The sequence below is a fragment of the Syngnathus leptorhynchus genome, chromosome 1 (genome assembly GCF_054491065.1).
Source record: "Syngnathus leptorhynchus isolate UIUO chromosome 1, UIUO_Slep, whole genome shotgun sequence".
NCBI lineage: Eukaryota > Metazoa > Chordata > Actinopteri > Syngnathiformes > Syngnathidae > Syngnathus > Syngnathus leptorhynchus.
In genome coordinates, this window is record NC_141195.1 from 10,838,450 (window position 1) to 10,852,934 (window position 14,485).

The window sequence follows — 14,485 nt, forward strand, 5'->3', positions numbered from 1 at the left end:
CATTTGAAAGCTAACCCTTGTTTGAAACCCTACTTTTAAAAAAATATTGCATTTGTATTTCTTCGCCATTAGGTAGCAGCACAATTCTGCTCAATAAATTCCCCACTCAAAATGACCTTTTACAAAGTGTACTGATGTTGGCATTCCAAGGTACAAACACAACAAGGGAGGTATGCTGTGAAGCCGAATCATTCCTATCAAGGCAAAATTGTATTCTTAATCATTGCTAACATTATAAATGACGTAAGACATGTAAGTCCAAATAGTTTATTTTCTCAATTAAAAAATAGATACAAAAGAGTAGGAAGTGTTTCATGAAAAAAAATCCACTTCATGAGCAAACCAATGACAAGAAGACCTAAAAAATATTTTGGCATTCCAGGATGGCATTTAACTGTATTATTTAAAAGAGTTCCCTACAAAGCACTTTGAACCAGAATTGCAACCAAGACACAATCATTGTGGTATAAATAAAGTTAGATTTTTAGCAAAAACGTTTTTTCCGCTTGGGCCAGAATAGCAGTTATTTTCAGAATAAGTAATTTTGAACACGTTTCAAAATGTTATTTAAACAAACTAATGCAGCTATCTTGTAAGACGCAGAAGTCATACATTAAATAACCCCCACTAAACGAAAGAATTCAGTTTTCATTGCACCCTCCATATTTTTGAATTTGTCATTTCCGCATTGAAAGCACAATTTTAGTTTAGGTTTTACAATAAGTAGTAATATTATTCTATATTTTGTTTAAGCTGTAAATGTACCCCCAAAATATGACCCAAATCACTTTACAATTTCAAACTTTTTTTTTTTTAATGGCGTTCCAAAAATTTGAAAAAGCTACCTTAATCCACCATCAAAGGGAACAATAATAGCAAATTGGGGTTTTCAGAAAATTGATTTTTGCAGAGATAAATGAATGGATGAATTTGTGAAAAATAACCCTCGTGAGGATAAAGCTGTTCAGATAATGGATGGGTGAATGAACCCGCAAAAATTGACAAAATTGACACATCCAAAGAAAACTACTGATAATGAAAGATGATTGAGTTCGGTGGTGGTCGACAACATACTTGCACGTTAACAGCAGCTAAACTTCAAACTTTCGCAACGTAAATGAAGAAAAACCTGCAGTTTTTAAAGATTTTTTTTTTTAAAGGACAGAGGCACCCTGAACACATAGTTCACGTGCACTGCTGAGGTTGACAAAACAGTTTGAAAATAAAGTGATGCAAGTGATGAGAATCAAAATTACAAACATGAGAAAACTTGCCATCACTAGCAAATGCACATATTAAAACGCTAACAAAGGCTCATGCAAAAATACTCAAAGAATCATTTGCATGGATCATTAGAAAAGTCCCTTCCTGCTAGTAAGACCTTCTCTAGAATCCCATCAAATAAAAATAATAAATAACAAATTCAACGCTGTAATAAAAGATAACTTTTCATCACACGTGTACTCCCCCCAATCGTTTAGGAAGGAAAACAAAGCATACATAAATTAGAAGAAAAATGTTTTGATGCAAAAATTGGTAGACGTTTTGCAAAGTGGCCAAAGGCCAAGTAGAAAACACTTATCGCTGTCCATTCCCAGCAAAATCCATCATGTTGTACATTGATAAGTGTCCCAACATGTGACTATTGATCACTGAGCTCATAATAACAAGTTTTTCTTGTATCTGCACGGTCACCAACCTCAAGGCATCAAAATAAATTGACATATTTAAGCACAATTTCTGTTTGAAGAAAACAAAACTCACAGCCACTCAGCATTTTGAGGGCTCTTTGCTAACTCACCTTCCAAAATCTTCCAACCTTTGCTCCACCAGCAAACGCAACCAGCACTTGTTCCCATAAAACCCTGAAGATTGAGCTGGGCCAGGGTAAAGGTAAGCCTGGCTTGGCTCCAAACTCTCAAGTCACTTGCACGTGCCATTAATAACACTTCACAAAAACATACACGCACACTTTAAATATAGCTAAACCCAAGCTAAAGTCCAAAAAGGAAGTGCTGTACAATTTTGGGCGTTGGGGTTTCAATTAGAATCATATAAAGCAACAATATTGCGCAAATTGCTTGATTGTCCAAAGTACTACAGCGGACCCTCGGAGCAGTCGCAAGCAACACGGAAGTTAGAAGGAACGATTAGAGACACAACGAGAGGGGATAAATCTATTCATTAATTTCTTGAGAATAATTTATACTCTATTTATATGCAGCTTGGAGCCCTTGAAAATCAGGATTTTTCTTTGTACACATGAGAAGTATGCTCCCCAATTTGCTAGTTGAGGAAAAAATACTGCAAAAATACCTTGACACACACGCCACAAAAACACAAGTGTGTAATATACTAGTTGGTCATTAGCTCCGCCAAGAAATTATATCAAAACAACCACATTAACATACACTAATATATTTTGGTAGAATTAGACATTAAATATCATATTGAAATGAAAGTACGTCCTTTTCGCAACACCGGGACATCTAATCAAACTGACAAATGGTTTTTTTTTCCCTCCCCTAAACCTTTGTACAGTATAACACACTCTTTTAACGTTCTTTTTCTCCCACAAAAAATAATTACGTTATTCTCGAGAAATTACGGTACCTATTACCGTGATTCTCAAAGTATGGTACGAGTATCACTAGTGGTACACGGAGTCTCTCTACAGCGGGACACAAAAAAAACAAGTGAAATAAATACAATTCTAATTTACATTTAAAACAATGTACAATCAAATATTAAAGCTATGCAACATCTTTTTTGAATCCGGTACTGTACTCATGTACAGTACTTTTTTTTTTTTCTTTTAAGTACAATTCAATTGTATTTAACTTAAGTACATAGACATGCAGTTTAGAACTAAAACCTCAGCCTCTCTAGTTTTTGGCCTCCATTTTATTGTTGGCAATTATGGTGGTACTTGGAGAGCTTGGTGTAAAAAGTTTGAGATTCCCTTATCAGTACGAAAAGTCGTTATTTTAGGACAAAGTTTTGTGTGCGTGTGTGTCAGGTTGATATTTTTACGAGTGGAAGATTTGCTTGATTTTAATGCAAAGACTAAATGTGAATTAAATGTTATTTAAACAACTCACCTGCACCACACTTCAAACTTTTATAATGGCGAACCAGTTCTCTTTTTAACAAAAGGTGGAACCTCCGAGGGTCCACTGTACTAGTCTGACTTTTCCCAGACCTAAAATCTCCCCAACCGCCCAACCCTTGGTCTAACTCTCCCCCAAAACTTGTGACAAGTCACCAAAGTCACAGTCAAACAGTTCAGTGACACCCAGGTCGTCCTCCAGGCCAAAGTGGTAGTTGGGATTGTGAGGCGGAGACAAATTGATGAAACCGTCCAACGGGAGAGGAAGGCCCTCTCCGTGGAGGAAGTCCGTGGAGAAGTCAAAGTCTGCCATGTCCCCCAGGCCCGAGAATGGGTCGCTGTTCATAAGGGATTCTGCCACAGAAAAGTTAAATAATGAAAAAAAAAAAAGCAGTGTAAAACAAAAGTGGTGGGGAAAAAAAACATTGAATACTGGTTTAAAACATTGCCTGCACAGTTAAAACAATTAGAATTGGTGTCTACCAGTTGCATATCGAACAGATAAGTTCTATTAACATTATTTTCAATGAAAATTCAAAGGACCAGTGTTGGGGAACAAATTGTGTACACTTTGATTGGATTTAATCTTTCAAAGGCATCACACTGGACACAAAATAATTTTCCCCATGCCCAAGGTAAGACAATTCTTGCCCCATCTTCTTCTGCATTTGGCGGTATTTGATTAACGTGAAATGCATATCAAAGCTGTAGGGCCATTTAGTTGTACCAAAGATTTGCATCACAAGCCATAACAATCATCGGCGTGTTAAAACACAGGTAGAAAAAGGGGACTCATATGGGAACTATTAGACAGCAGAAGACGTCAGACTTCCATTTTTACTGGGGTGGCAGTGAATTAGTTAAATGTATTTTTATTAGATTGTATTATCTTTTGGTAGTGCTGGTAGTATATAACCATGCTTTGCACGGATATAAAAAATAGAGAAAAGTAGAAAATAATCCCTTGGAAAACTGAATTATGGGAATTTCTTGCCCTAAAATTCCCAAATATTACATCTAGAATTTGTGGTTCCATTTTTTGACAAATTTTATTAATGTGTCAGACAAATCCTATCAGAACGGTGTGATAACTTGAATTTGACATTTATTTTCTGTAACATTTCAACCATAAGTTGTTAAACTTCAAATTCAACTGAATTCAACATTGATCTCAAATGAAAAAGTAATGCGCGCTACTTCTTCCAACAACGTGAGGCGCTGGTTAACAAGTACCTGTTTCCGCACCCAACAACAGCGCCGAGGATTCTGGCTGAGAAGCTGCGGTTAGCGTGGATGACGTGGACACAGGGGATGACAAAGCCACTTCCAGAGCTACGGAGCTTCTGTCTTTGCCGGGCGTCGAACGGCCGGCTCGTGCGTGCGGCGGGGGGTCACAGCTCGTTTTCGAGGGACTGCTTTCTGTCACCGGGCTGCAAACCCCGGAGCTGTCGTCCGGGCAGAGGAAGACGTCAATGGCGCCTCGCGTGCTCTTCAGCGACACCTGGTAACCCTGAAAGTGGCATAAGGAAGGTGAAATTTGGCTAATGTGAATTCTGATCAACATTTTGGGCGTCTACCTCGCTGGGGTCTGAGACTTGCATCTGGGTTTCTGGTGGAGCTCGGATCACCATGACTAACTGGTCGGGCGTATCGAACGACGTCCTCAAATCCTGGCAGCGCACATAGCCAAGCGTGACGGGAAGCGTTAAGGACCACAATGCTCAGAGGACTCATGCTAACGCTGCATTCGATGAAGGTGGGAATATTGTGACCATTTGGAATTGTCAAAAGGATATCTTTTGTTCTGTGGCTCCTCTGTGAGTAGTCTGAGCTGAAGATTGCATTTGGAGATGAGCTTATCCAGCTGCTCCTCAGCTGCGGTGAGGTCGCACACTTCCTTCCGCAGCTCCTGATGAAGGGCGACTGACGCCCCGTCGACACGGTTCCCGCTGTGAAGGACGAGCAAGCACGGGTTCTTCGGTTTAAGCCCACCCTTTGGATATGTTAGTCAGCCGCACACATTTTGGACTCACAGCCACTGGATGTGGTTCTTGGACTTTTTGGAAATGAGCTGGATCCCTTCCAAAACATTGGTGATATCATAGATGCGCCGCTTCTGCACATCCAGGACCTGCGAGGCCCAATTTAGGTCCACTACGCCGTCAGCTGACTGGGACAGGAGGTCCAGAAAGCGCTTGGTGGTCAGGTTCAAGGAAGTGTCATAGCGAGACTTTTCTGTAACGGTTTGAGGAACTGGGAGGAGATAGAGCACAAAACATCGCCATGTTGACTCTGCAGACCATCTCATAGCTCACCTAACATACTTTTAATTCACCGTTTGTGGAAAATGAGTTAAGCAGCAAAATTCACTCATTTTTATCCATCTCAGTGTGTGTGTGTGTGTGTGTGTTTATACCTCTGGGAGGGGCAGGTGTGGAGGGTGGCGCACGGCCTGAAGACGGCCGGGACGTACTAACGTACTGATGGTCGCTGTCCAGGTCCAACTTTCTCTTAACCTGAGGAAATGCAAATGAGAAAAATCACAAGAAGGTGAGGATCAGGGGAAGGGAAATGATTTAAAAAGGAATTCCCTCCGGAAAAAAATGTGAATATAGCAACAGATTGTCGACTACTGCAACAGAAAGTTCCACTTCCAGAAAATGGGAGAGGCGTGGTCCACCCTGGACTGGTTGCTAGAGCAATCATAGGTTGGAACAGTGTTGTCAGTGAAAGAAGTAACAGAAATTGCTATTAACACTGGGAATGTACACTGATGAGCTTAATGATAGTTCATTCATATATATAAGCCCATGAGCAGATAACATATGACAAACAAGCATTCACAGTCGCAACTATGCAAGACTTCATGCAAGTTGAGGGGTACCTTCACTCAAAAGTGTCAAAACGTCTGAGGCTTTGGCATTTTTCCATGAACCAACATTTTAGACAGTGTTGAACTTAAGATATACAGACTGAAGTAGTCAAAGAATGGAGCAACTAAAGGTATCGGCCCTGCATATTCATGATGTAATACAATAAGTTTCAATGAGCAAGTCTCTTTAAGGTGAGACCCTGTGTGATATATGAGCAAGAGCCATTTTGGTCCGATATCGGTCTATGACAAATGTTTAGATTTGCAAAAGTGAAACTCTCGAGCTTAACTTTCTATCGGAAACCTAACGAAAACTTTGAGAAAATTCTCCACACTTTTGTAATGTGACTGTGACAAAAACGTCATGTCCACAAGTCCTCACCGACGGTTTTCCCAGTGCTGGCTTTCTCTTCTCTTGGAAGGCCACATCAGCGGTTCCCTGTGGTGTAGCAAACAGCAGGATTTCTCCTGTACTGGAGGGGGCGGCATCCAGGTGGAGACCCTCATTGCTGGGGCTGGTAATGATGACTATCTGGTGGTCCTGACCCAGACCGACACCGTCGGGGTTAAGCAAAGTCTCAAAGTCAGCCAATAGATCCTCAGACGTGCGGCCTGTTATCAGGGTCTCTGACATGGCAGGGGTCTCTCACAGTCTGCAATGTCACAACGAGATGCACTCTGACTTCTCAAGTGCTCCACTTAAAAGGTCTTTTTATCAGTGAATAAGAAGCCACGTGATGATCGCTTCAAGTGTTCTTGAGCAACTTGTGGACAGATTTTCAAGAAGTTCCTCATGAGTCTATGACACCCAAATTGTAATCCCACTTCGAGTGAAACAGACAGGACGCACAAACAAATGTATTTAGAATAGAATAATGCCAGACACGTACCAGCTCGGAAAGCCAGGTGTGGCGTTTAAGCATACAAAGAGGTCGAGAGTCAAAAGAGCAGATGGATAGCGAGCTAGCATGCTAATCTTTTGTTTTCACCTGCGGTTGTCAGCACGAGACCAGGCCCCGTCAACAAGCATGCTAACGAGGAGCTAGCCGCTTCTAGGGGAGACGCGAAGTGCACGAATACGAGGACAAAGTCGCCGTTTACGTCTTGGGAGCAACAATGCAACACCGGAAACGACATCAAGTTGAATGAAATGTCGTGTAAAACTTGGCGGCAGATTTACAGGAAGGGTTGAGAGCACTATGCAACACCGATAAGACAGTTGCTTCGCCTTCACCAAAAGGTTTCCGTTATGTTCGGACGATTTTAAGTAAATGTAAGTTATGTGGAACATTAATGAATGACGTTCTATTCTGGATCATACAGTAAGTCATTAGCATGCTAGCGCTCTTATTAGCACCAACCGCCCTCGGTTTGTTGGGGCATGCTTGAAGCTTTCTGACTAAAGTGCAGATTTAAAAAAAAAAAAGAAAATAAAGCGTCCCGTAAATTAACAGATCAACTAAATCAGCAGCTGCTAATGCACATGAAGCTCACAGCGGATGCGATCCATTCTTAAAAGCGTCTTCGCTGCCCGGTGTTTGTCCGTAACTGTTGTTATTGTCTCAGCTGATCGAGATCCAAACAAGGATGGGACACTTTTCGCGCGAAATCTTTTTTGCCGCGAAACCGACACGTGCGCGTGTCTGGGGCCTCTCATTGGTCGAGAAAATGAGTTCCCCGCGAGACGAGTTGAGCTTGCTGTGATTGGTGGAATTTGTTGTCAGTCATTTTATCGATCGCAAATTTGTCGATACAAATACGCATCTAAATGTCATCCAGTCCAGTGGCATTTACACTTAGCTATCGTAAATAGACACGAATGTATGCTTCGAAAATACATGTACAACATGTATTGAGTTATTTTGCATTCACCCCTTAATTGTGATATTTTTATTTTTGAAAATGAAATTAATAAACGGAAAATATTGTACTACAACAATGTTTACGGTATTACTTAGTTGTTACTTGAATTTAATTGTCAAATATTCACATGCTAGTCCGTAGTTCCCAACATCACGTCTATTGCTGCACATCTGACAGCTGGGAGGAGCGCATTCAATCCAACAGACTCTACTAGTCAAATTCCGAACGCCCAGTCGAGGAAATGCAAGATGGCGCAGGCTATATTTGAGGTGCTCGAAGGTAAGAATAATATAGTAATATCATGCCACTAACCCATCAAGGGCTCGGTGGTGCATTGGAAGTCAATGTGATTTATCGGCACAATGCTATAATGTATAATACCTAACACAAATTAATATTTGGCTCGTGTTTTTGATACACCACGTATAATTTAGTTCAAAAAGGATAAACGGGCTACTGTCAGATGTCAGATGAGATGCTTCTACAAAATCATATTTCAAATGATACATCACGTGCAATTTTGTAGGTTTACCTATTTTATCGTAGTGTGTTATTACCTGTCTAAGGTTTTAGCCATTGGATTATGTACAGCAATTATACACAATACACATATTAAGGCATACAGCTTGACTCAAAATTACACTTCGCGCCTGGTGGAGAATCAGATTGTCATTCACAAGACTAGTTTTTCAATGATGCACCAATGCATGTAATCCAATGAACAAGATTGACTATTCTCTCCAGGCATGGACAATCAGACAGTCCTGGCGGTCCAGTCATTGCTGGATGGTCAAGGGGGTGTTCCTGACCCAAATAACCAAAACGTCTCTGGGACGCCAGCTATCCAGTCCATGGGTTTGTACATGTATACTTGCAGCATACGTCCAATTTTCAGTTTCACTGTACACACATCTATTTTGGATGCTTGCTAACGTACAATTTTCTGTTTAACTGTACACACATCTATTTTTTGCCCATAGATGATGAAGATGTATTCTTGTGCGGAAAATGTAAGAAGCAATTTAATTCCCTGCCAGCTTTCATGGCACACAAACGTGAGCAGTGCGGGTCGAATGCCCCTTCCTTGTCAACTGTGTCCTTGGCCTCCACCAATGCCTACACACCGGTTCCCTCCATCACGTCAGGACCTAATGCCAACAGGCAGGTGAGAAGACAGCGTCAATCAAAGGGAAAATCATATATGATGCAAATGACTTCTGTAGCACAAAAGTCGTTACTTTTTCTCACCATATTTCAACTTCTCATAAATACAATTGTATTAATTGTAATCCCATGGCTATGTTCTAACATAATTAAGATTGTGGGTCCCAAATATAGATAAGGTTATGGCACAGTTGGGAAGCATAGAAATGGAATGTTGCTTCATTCTGTTTTGGTAATTAAAGCTTCCCTGGTGGAGGTGTTTCTGGAACTCATCTCACAAAACTGAAATTTGTGTGTTATTTTTATCCTGCAGGTCTCCACCTACATCGCAGTGCCACCCTCCCCTCTAACACACACGCTGGTCCAAGGGAACGTGCTGGTCAGTGATGACATTCTTATGTCTGCCATCTCAGCTTTCACCTCCATTGACCAACCAATGACTGCTATGCAGACACCCGTACAGGTAACACAAGGTTACATCACATTTGACTAAATTAGAACAGTTTTGTTTTAACTCCTTCATCGTTTGCCTTTCCAGAGTAACCCAGGCATGCATACAACTGGCGTGTCATACCTTCAGCACCATCACCATCCCCAACATCAGCACACTCACACACTTCCTCAGAGCCAGACGACGGCCCACCCGCTGCCAGCGGGACAACCTGGCCAGCAGCCTCTCGCATCTTCGCACGTCCCCGCCAGCCATGGCAACTCGGTAGTTCAGGTCTACAGCACACTGCCCCACATGGTCGGTGGCGGTAATGCAGAGATTCACCCGCTGGGTCTGCATCCATTCCATCCTGTACAAGTGAGTAGAAAACAATGGCTTTAGACGTGGGATAACTGTGCACTGTGAATAAATTCTTGAATTTTGAACCACAAATATGCTAGGGTTTACTGTAGTCCAATACAAGAGCCATATGATGAAAAGTGTTCACTTTGAAGGATCCTTTTGTGTAGCTATCCCCAAAAATTTCCCATCAGACTGAGCGCCTACTGTATACTCCCAATAGTGCGGGTTCACGTAAATTTTCAAAATAAAAACCCAGAAAATGTTCAGTGTTATACTTGTGGTCACCTTCAATCAGGCATTGTAATGTTAGTGGTAATTTTATTACACACACAAATGAAGTATAATTTCATTGATTAACCATAACAGATTTTCCAGTGTATGATTTGTTATCATGACACTGTTATATATGGCATAGGTGCCCAGCCAGTGTGTGGAGAGTCAGTCTTTCACCACGCCTCCTGTCTACAGTCCGGGAAAGCTGGGCATCAAAACCAAGACGTGTAGCATTACCACCAACATAGCTGAGCTGGGCGAGTTTGAAAAACTCATTGGCCCAAAACGGCCTCGAAGTAGCAAAAAAGGCTCAGATGGAGTTATAGGTATGTATGTGTATGGTTCCTATGTATGCAGCTTCATTTTAGAACGGAGCCAACACTGCTACACCAATAGATCAGGATTATAGAATTGGGATTTAAAACAACATCATTGTTTATTGCTACTGATGTCTACTTCAAAAAAATCTGGTGGTATCAGATTTTTTATATTTTGTACATTAACTATTTGTGCCACCTGTTATTCAGTGGGAAAAGAAGGTGAGATTTGAGGTACTGATTTTATTTTTGGATGATTTGCAGTGATGTGTCTTTGAGCAGAGGCCACTTTTTGAGGCATACGCTTTCTACTACTGCCACTGATGCTCCACCAAAGAACAACTTAAAACAAACACATTGGCATAAAAAGTTAAGGTGAACGATGCATGTTCGAGTGTGAAGTTTGTTCCTTTTGATTTTCCTCAACAGAGTCGCTGAAATCCAAAGGCCCAAAGCTGAAGTGTAATTTCTGTGACAAAATCTTCTCCAAAAATTTTGATCTTCAGCAGCACATTAGGAGGTGAAGTACTCATTTAAAGACGTACTCGCTCTTATTACAGAAAGAGCTCACTTCCTCACAACTTTGCCATACTTTTTTTTCCCCCCCTCAGTCATACAGGAGAGAAACCATTTCAGTGCATCGTGTGCGGCCGAGCCTTTGCCCAAAAGTCCAATGTGAAGAAACACATGCAGACACACAAGGTCCTCAGTGATTTCTGGATTGTAACATGCAGTGGTCTCAATCCGCACTTTCTATCGTTGTGGTATGAAAGCAATACAATCCAACACAGACTTTGTAAAGATACCAGCCCTCTTTTGTCATTAAGGTGTGGCCTATGGGTGTGGCCAGCACGGTGTCAAGGCTGCCAATCACCGTAAAGGTGGTGCCGGTGCCAGCCAACGAGGAGGAGGAGGAGGAGGCCGGTGGGGACCAGCAGCGGCAATGTGAACTGGAGGAGGCGGACACCCAAAACCAGATGTCTCAGGAAGACGACACAGCCGCAATGGGTACATTAACACCGCTTTAATGCAGGCATGCACTTATATTTTGCGTAATGTCAACTAGAGTATCATTCACAACTACGATATATTCATCTGCGATAAAATGAGGAGAAAGTAAAAATTCATGAGGAAAATACTCAATTATAGATCCCTGAAAAAAAAATCTACTCATGAGAGTAACAAAGTATTTTTTAACTTCATTACTTCCCACCACAACACCCATTACATGACAGGTTTGGCTACAGACACTTCAAGAGAAGCAGAGGAAATCGTGCCAGAGGCCCAGGCTGACGTGGAGGCCGCTTGTGGCGACTCTGCGCCCTCCCAGCCTCAGAATCAAGATGGACCAGGTCGGACCAAACAGATTGTGGTGGTCGACAGCTCCTACCAGTGCCAGTTCTGCTCGAATAAGTTCAAGACCTACTTCCAGCTTAAGTCCCACATGACCCAACACAAGGGGGAGCAGGTGAGCTAAGGCCCAGTGATGCGGTTCTTATTTACTGTGAATTGTCATCAATTGGAGCAAACATATGGTATGACGTGTACACGTCAAGATCAATAATTAGTGCTGCTTCCTCTGTCAGGTTTACAAATGTGTGCTCAAGTCCTGCTCCCAGACCTTCCAGAAACTGGATCAGTTCTTGGAGCACATCCGGACTCACCAGGAACAGCTGACCTATCGCTGTCACCTCTGCAGCAAGGAGTTCCCCTCTTTGTTTGAACTGGGAGTCCACCAGTACTCCCACTGCTTCAGCCCACAGCAGAACCCACGGAAGGAAACCACATTCTACAGGTTGGTGGACCTTCGTGTCCTGCAACTGCTCTCTGGGTCATCTGCCGGTTTCTTGTTCATTGCACCTGTCTGCAAGCACTAATGACTTCAACAAAAGGGAATTTGTTTGAATATGTGCGGATTTGTCCACAGAGTACAAAATTTCATATTTATGATTGGCAGGGTGAAGGTAAATGTGGTCCAATTATCTCAGTCACTCGGAATCATTCACAGGTAATAGTGTATGAACATTTTCTGTTGTCTTCAGGTGTGTGAAATGTCAAAGCAGATATTCCACCCAAGAAGCTCTAGAGCAACACCTTCTGACCGCTACACACAACTTTCCATGCCCACACTGTCAAAAGGTACCACACACACACACACAGGAAGCGTGATGCCTAATAATGATGAAATACTTCATAATAATGAAAAATAATAGGTGTTGCTACTATATAGTTGTAAGATAATTCTTTTTTTTTACCTGTAAAGAGAGAAATAGCTTACCTAGCTGGCAGTTTCTGCTGTCATTCCAGCCTTCGTCAGAGCTGTCACAATTTTTATCCTCGTGTGACGCGTCTCAAAACAGTTGATCGGGTTAGGAAAACCTTCACAGGAAGCACTGCACTCCTCAGGTGTTCCCGTGCGAAAGGTACTTTAGACGCCACCTCCCCACTCATGGGGTTGGAGGGAGGTTCAAGTGTCACATCTGCAAGAAAGTCTTCAAGACAGAACACTACCTCAAACTTCACACAAGGATTCACTCAGGTGTGTAAGACGTCACCGACTCGCGATGGAACATAGATCACGATCACTTGGAGAGAATTTGTAACTGGTTTTTTTTTTTTTGTTTTTTTTAAAGCCGGTGGGGTGTGTAGGTTGTCCGCAACTACTGGACTGTTTTGAAAAGCGAAACTAGGCTAATTTTAATTTGAGTTAAATACACGTTCCTCCATTTTTCAGGGGAAAAGCCATATAAATGCTCCGTGTGTGAAGCCACTTTCAACAGGAAAGACAAAGTCAAGCGCCACATGCTCATTCATGAACCCTTCAAAAAATACAAGTGTCCTTTCAGGTAAGGGTGCAAAAGTTAATAAAATATCAAGTATAGATTTTTTTTTTTTTAAATCACTGCTTATATCTTGCCTTTTTCAATTAGGACTCATGTAGGCTGCACCAAAGAATTCAACAGACCGGATAAACTGAAGGCACATATTCTTTCACATTCAGGTCAGTAGTTTGTCCACTTCATGAATTTAGCACTTACTACACGCTCATACTTTGATATAGATTCTTACTGGATTAAATATGAAATTCATATTGGAAAGAAAACGTGGGAACCAACGCGTCACAGATTAGCGTTAATCTGGTACCTATTGATGAGAACATTCATTAAAATTACATGTGAATTCGAGCTTGGTCCAGAACAAATTAAACTCCCAACTCAAGGTAGCATTGTACTTTAAAATGTTGTTCTTGTTGGTCCAAATTGTAACATGACGGGTAATAAAAGACAAACCAGTAAGAGAAACCAGTTTTTTGCTCTGGCAACACTTTCCACAGTGAGATATTTCACGTCCCCGTGACGTCTCCACCTGTGTTTTTACCTCCAGGCATCAAGCCCTTCAAGTGTCTGTTCTGTCAGAAGGCATTCAGTCGTAGGGCTCATATGCTCGAGCACCAGCAGTCGCACACTGACAATTATCGCTTCCGGTGCTCCGCCTGCAACAAAGGCTTCTCCAGACAGAGTTACTATAGAGACCACAAATGTTCAAGAGCTGGGAACGGAACGAGACACGACAGCGAGAGCGCAGAGGAAGACGTGGAGCTGGACAGAGGGGACGAGCAAGTTGGGAGGAACGGTGACCGTATTACAAGGCAGACAAGGTTAAGGACCAGCAGACATGAGTCGAGGGAAGGTGACAACCCGGAAGAGGTGGGAACCGACGCAGATGAGGGAGAACAGAACTCAACAAATGAAGGCGGTCAAGCTACATCGGCTGTGGCTGCCATTGAAGTTGACGGGCTTGAAGGAGATGCATCACAGTAGAGAACTCATGAATGCTATGTTTGTGGATTGAAGGAGATGTGCAATGAATATTTTGTTTTATATTAAAACATGATTAAACAAAAACTTAGAAGTGGTATTTTCTTTCTGTTACATGGGGGAGGGCAGGAATTCCATTGGGTTAAAGGTTTGAGTTGCCACCACACAGAATTAACAGTCTAACACACACGTGATCAGAAAAAAAAAAAAAAAAGTTTCCAATGAAATCACATTCACTCTCATTAGAAATGTTCCCAAAACAAAATCTTGTTTTGC

General features: G+C 41.9%; 2 protein-coding genes across 3 annotated transcripts; one reads left to right on the forward strand and one right to left on the reverse strand.

Annotated features, from left to right (window-relative positions):
- Positions 1-265: 265 nt before the first annotated feature.
- Positions 266-7,553, reverse strand: e2f1 (E2F transcription factor 1). Its single transcript, XM_085900626.1, has 7 exons — positions 6,364-7,553; positions 5,526-5,625; positions 5,143-5,362; positions 4,906-5,058; positions 4,687-4,801; positions 4,343-4,619; positions 266-3,463 (listed from the first exon to the last, which is right to left on the reverse strand). The coding sequence occupies exons 1-7, from the start codon at positions 6,613-6,615 to the stop codon at positions 3,234-3,236; spliced, it is 1,347 nt and encodes a 448-aa protein (XP_085756752.1). The 5' UTR covers positions 6,616-7,553; the 3' UTR covers positions 266-3,233.
- Positions 7,106-14,273, forward strand: znf341 (zinc finger protein 341). Of its 2 annotated transcripts, none has more exons than XM_085900402.1 (17): positions 7,106-7,254; positions 7,979-8,123; positions 8,589-8,699; positions 8,825-9,009; positions 9,322-9,471; positions 9,547-9,816; positions 10,217-10,400; positions 10,821-10,911; positions 11,003-11,093; positions 11,219-11,399; positions 11,627-11,859; positions 11,978-12,186; positions 12,434-12,530; positions 12,798-12,930; positions 13,126-13,237; positions 13,322-13,392; positions 13,776-14,273. In XM_085900402.1, exons 2-17 carry the CDS (start codon positions 8,093-8,095, stop codon positions 14,210-14,212), a joined length of 2,586 nt encoding a protein of 861 aa, XP_085756528.1. In that variant the 5' UTR covers positions 7,106-7,254; positions 7,979-8,092; the 3' UTR covers positions 14,213-14,273. The 2 variants fall into 2 exon arrangements, with proteins under 2 accessions (XP_085756528.1, XP_085756619.1); XM_085900493.1 differs by having other exon boundaries at positions 11,639-11,859.
- Positions 14,274-14,485: the final 212 nt, after the last annotated feature.

Excerpts from the sequence above, each read along its gene's own strand:
- e2f1 (XM_085900626.1), bottom strand. The coding sequence starts at position 6,615 with ATGTCAGAGACCCTGATAACAGGCCGCACGTCTGAGGATCTATTGGCT. Across the intron at positions 5,363-5,525 it reads CACACCTGCCCCTCCCAGAG|TTCCTCAAACCGTTACAGAA; the intron begins GTATAAACACAC and ends ATCTCCTCCCAG. Across the intron at positions 5,059-5,142 it reads AAGAACCACATCCAGTGGCT|CGGGAACCGTGTCGACGGGG; the intron begins GTGAGTCCAAAA and ends CGTCCTTCACAG.
- znf341 (XM_085900402.1), top strand. The coding sequence starts at position 8,093 with ATGGCGCAGGCTATATTTGAGGTGCTCGAAG. Across the intron at positions 10,401-10,820 it reads AGGCTCAGATGGAGTTATAG|AGTCGCTGAAATCCAAAGGC; the intron begins GTATGTATGTGT and ends TTTCCTCAACAG. Across the intron at positions 11,094-11,218 it reads AACACATGCAGACACACAAG|GTGTGGCCTATGGGTGTGGC; the intron begins GTCCTCAGTGAT and ends TTTGTCATTAAG.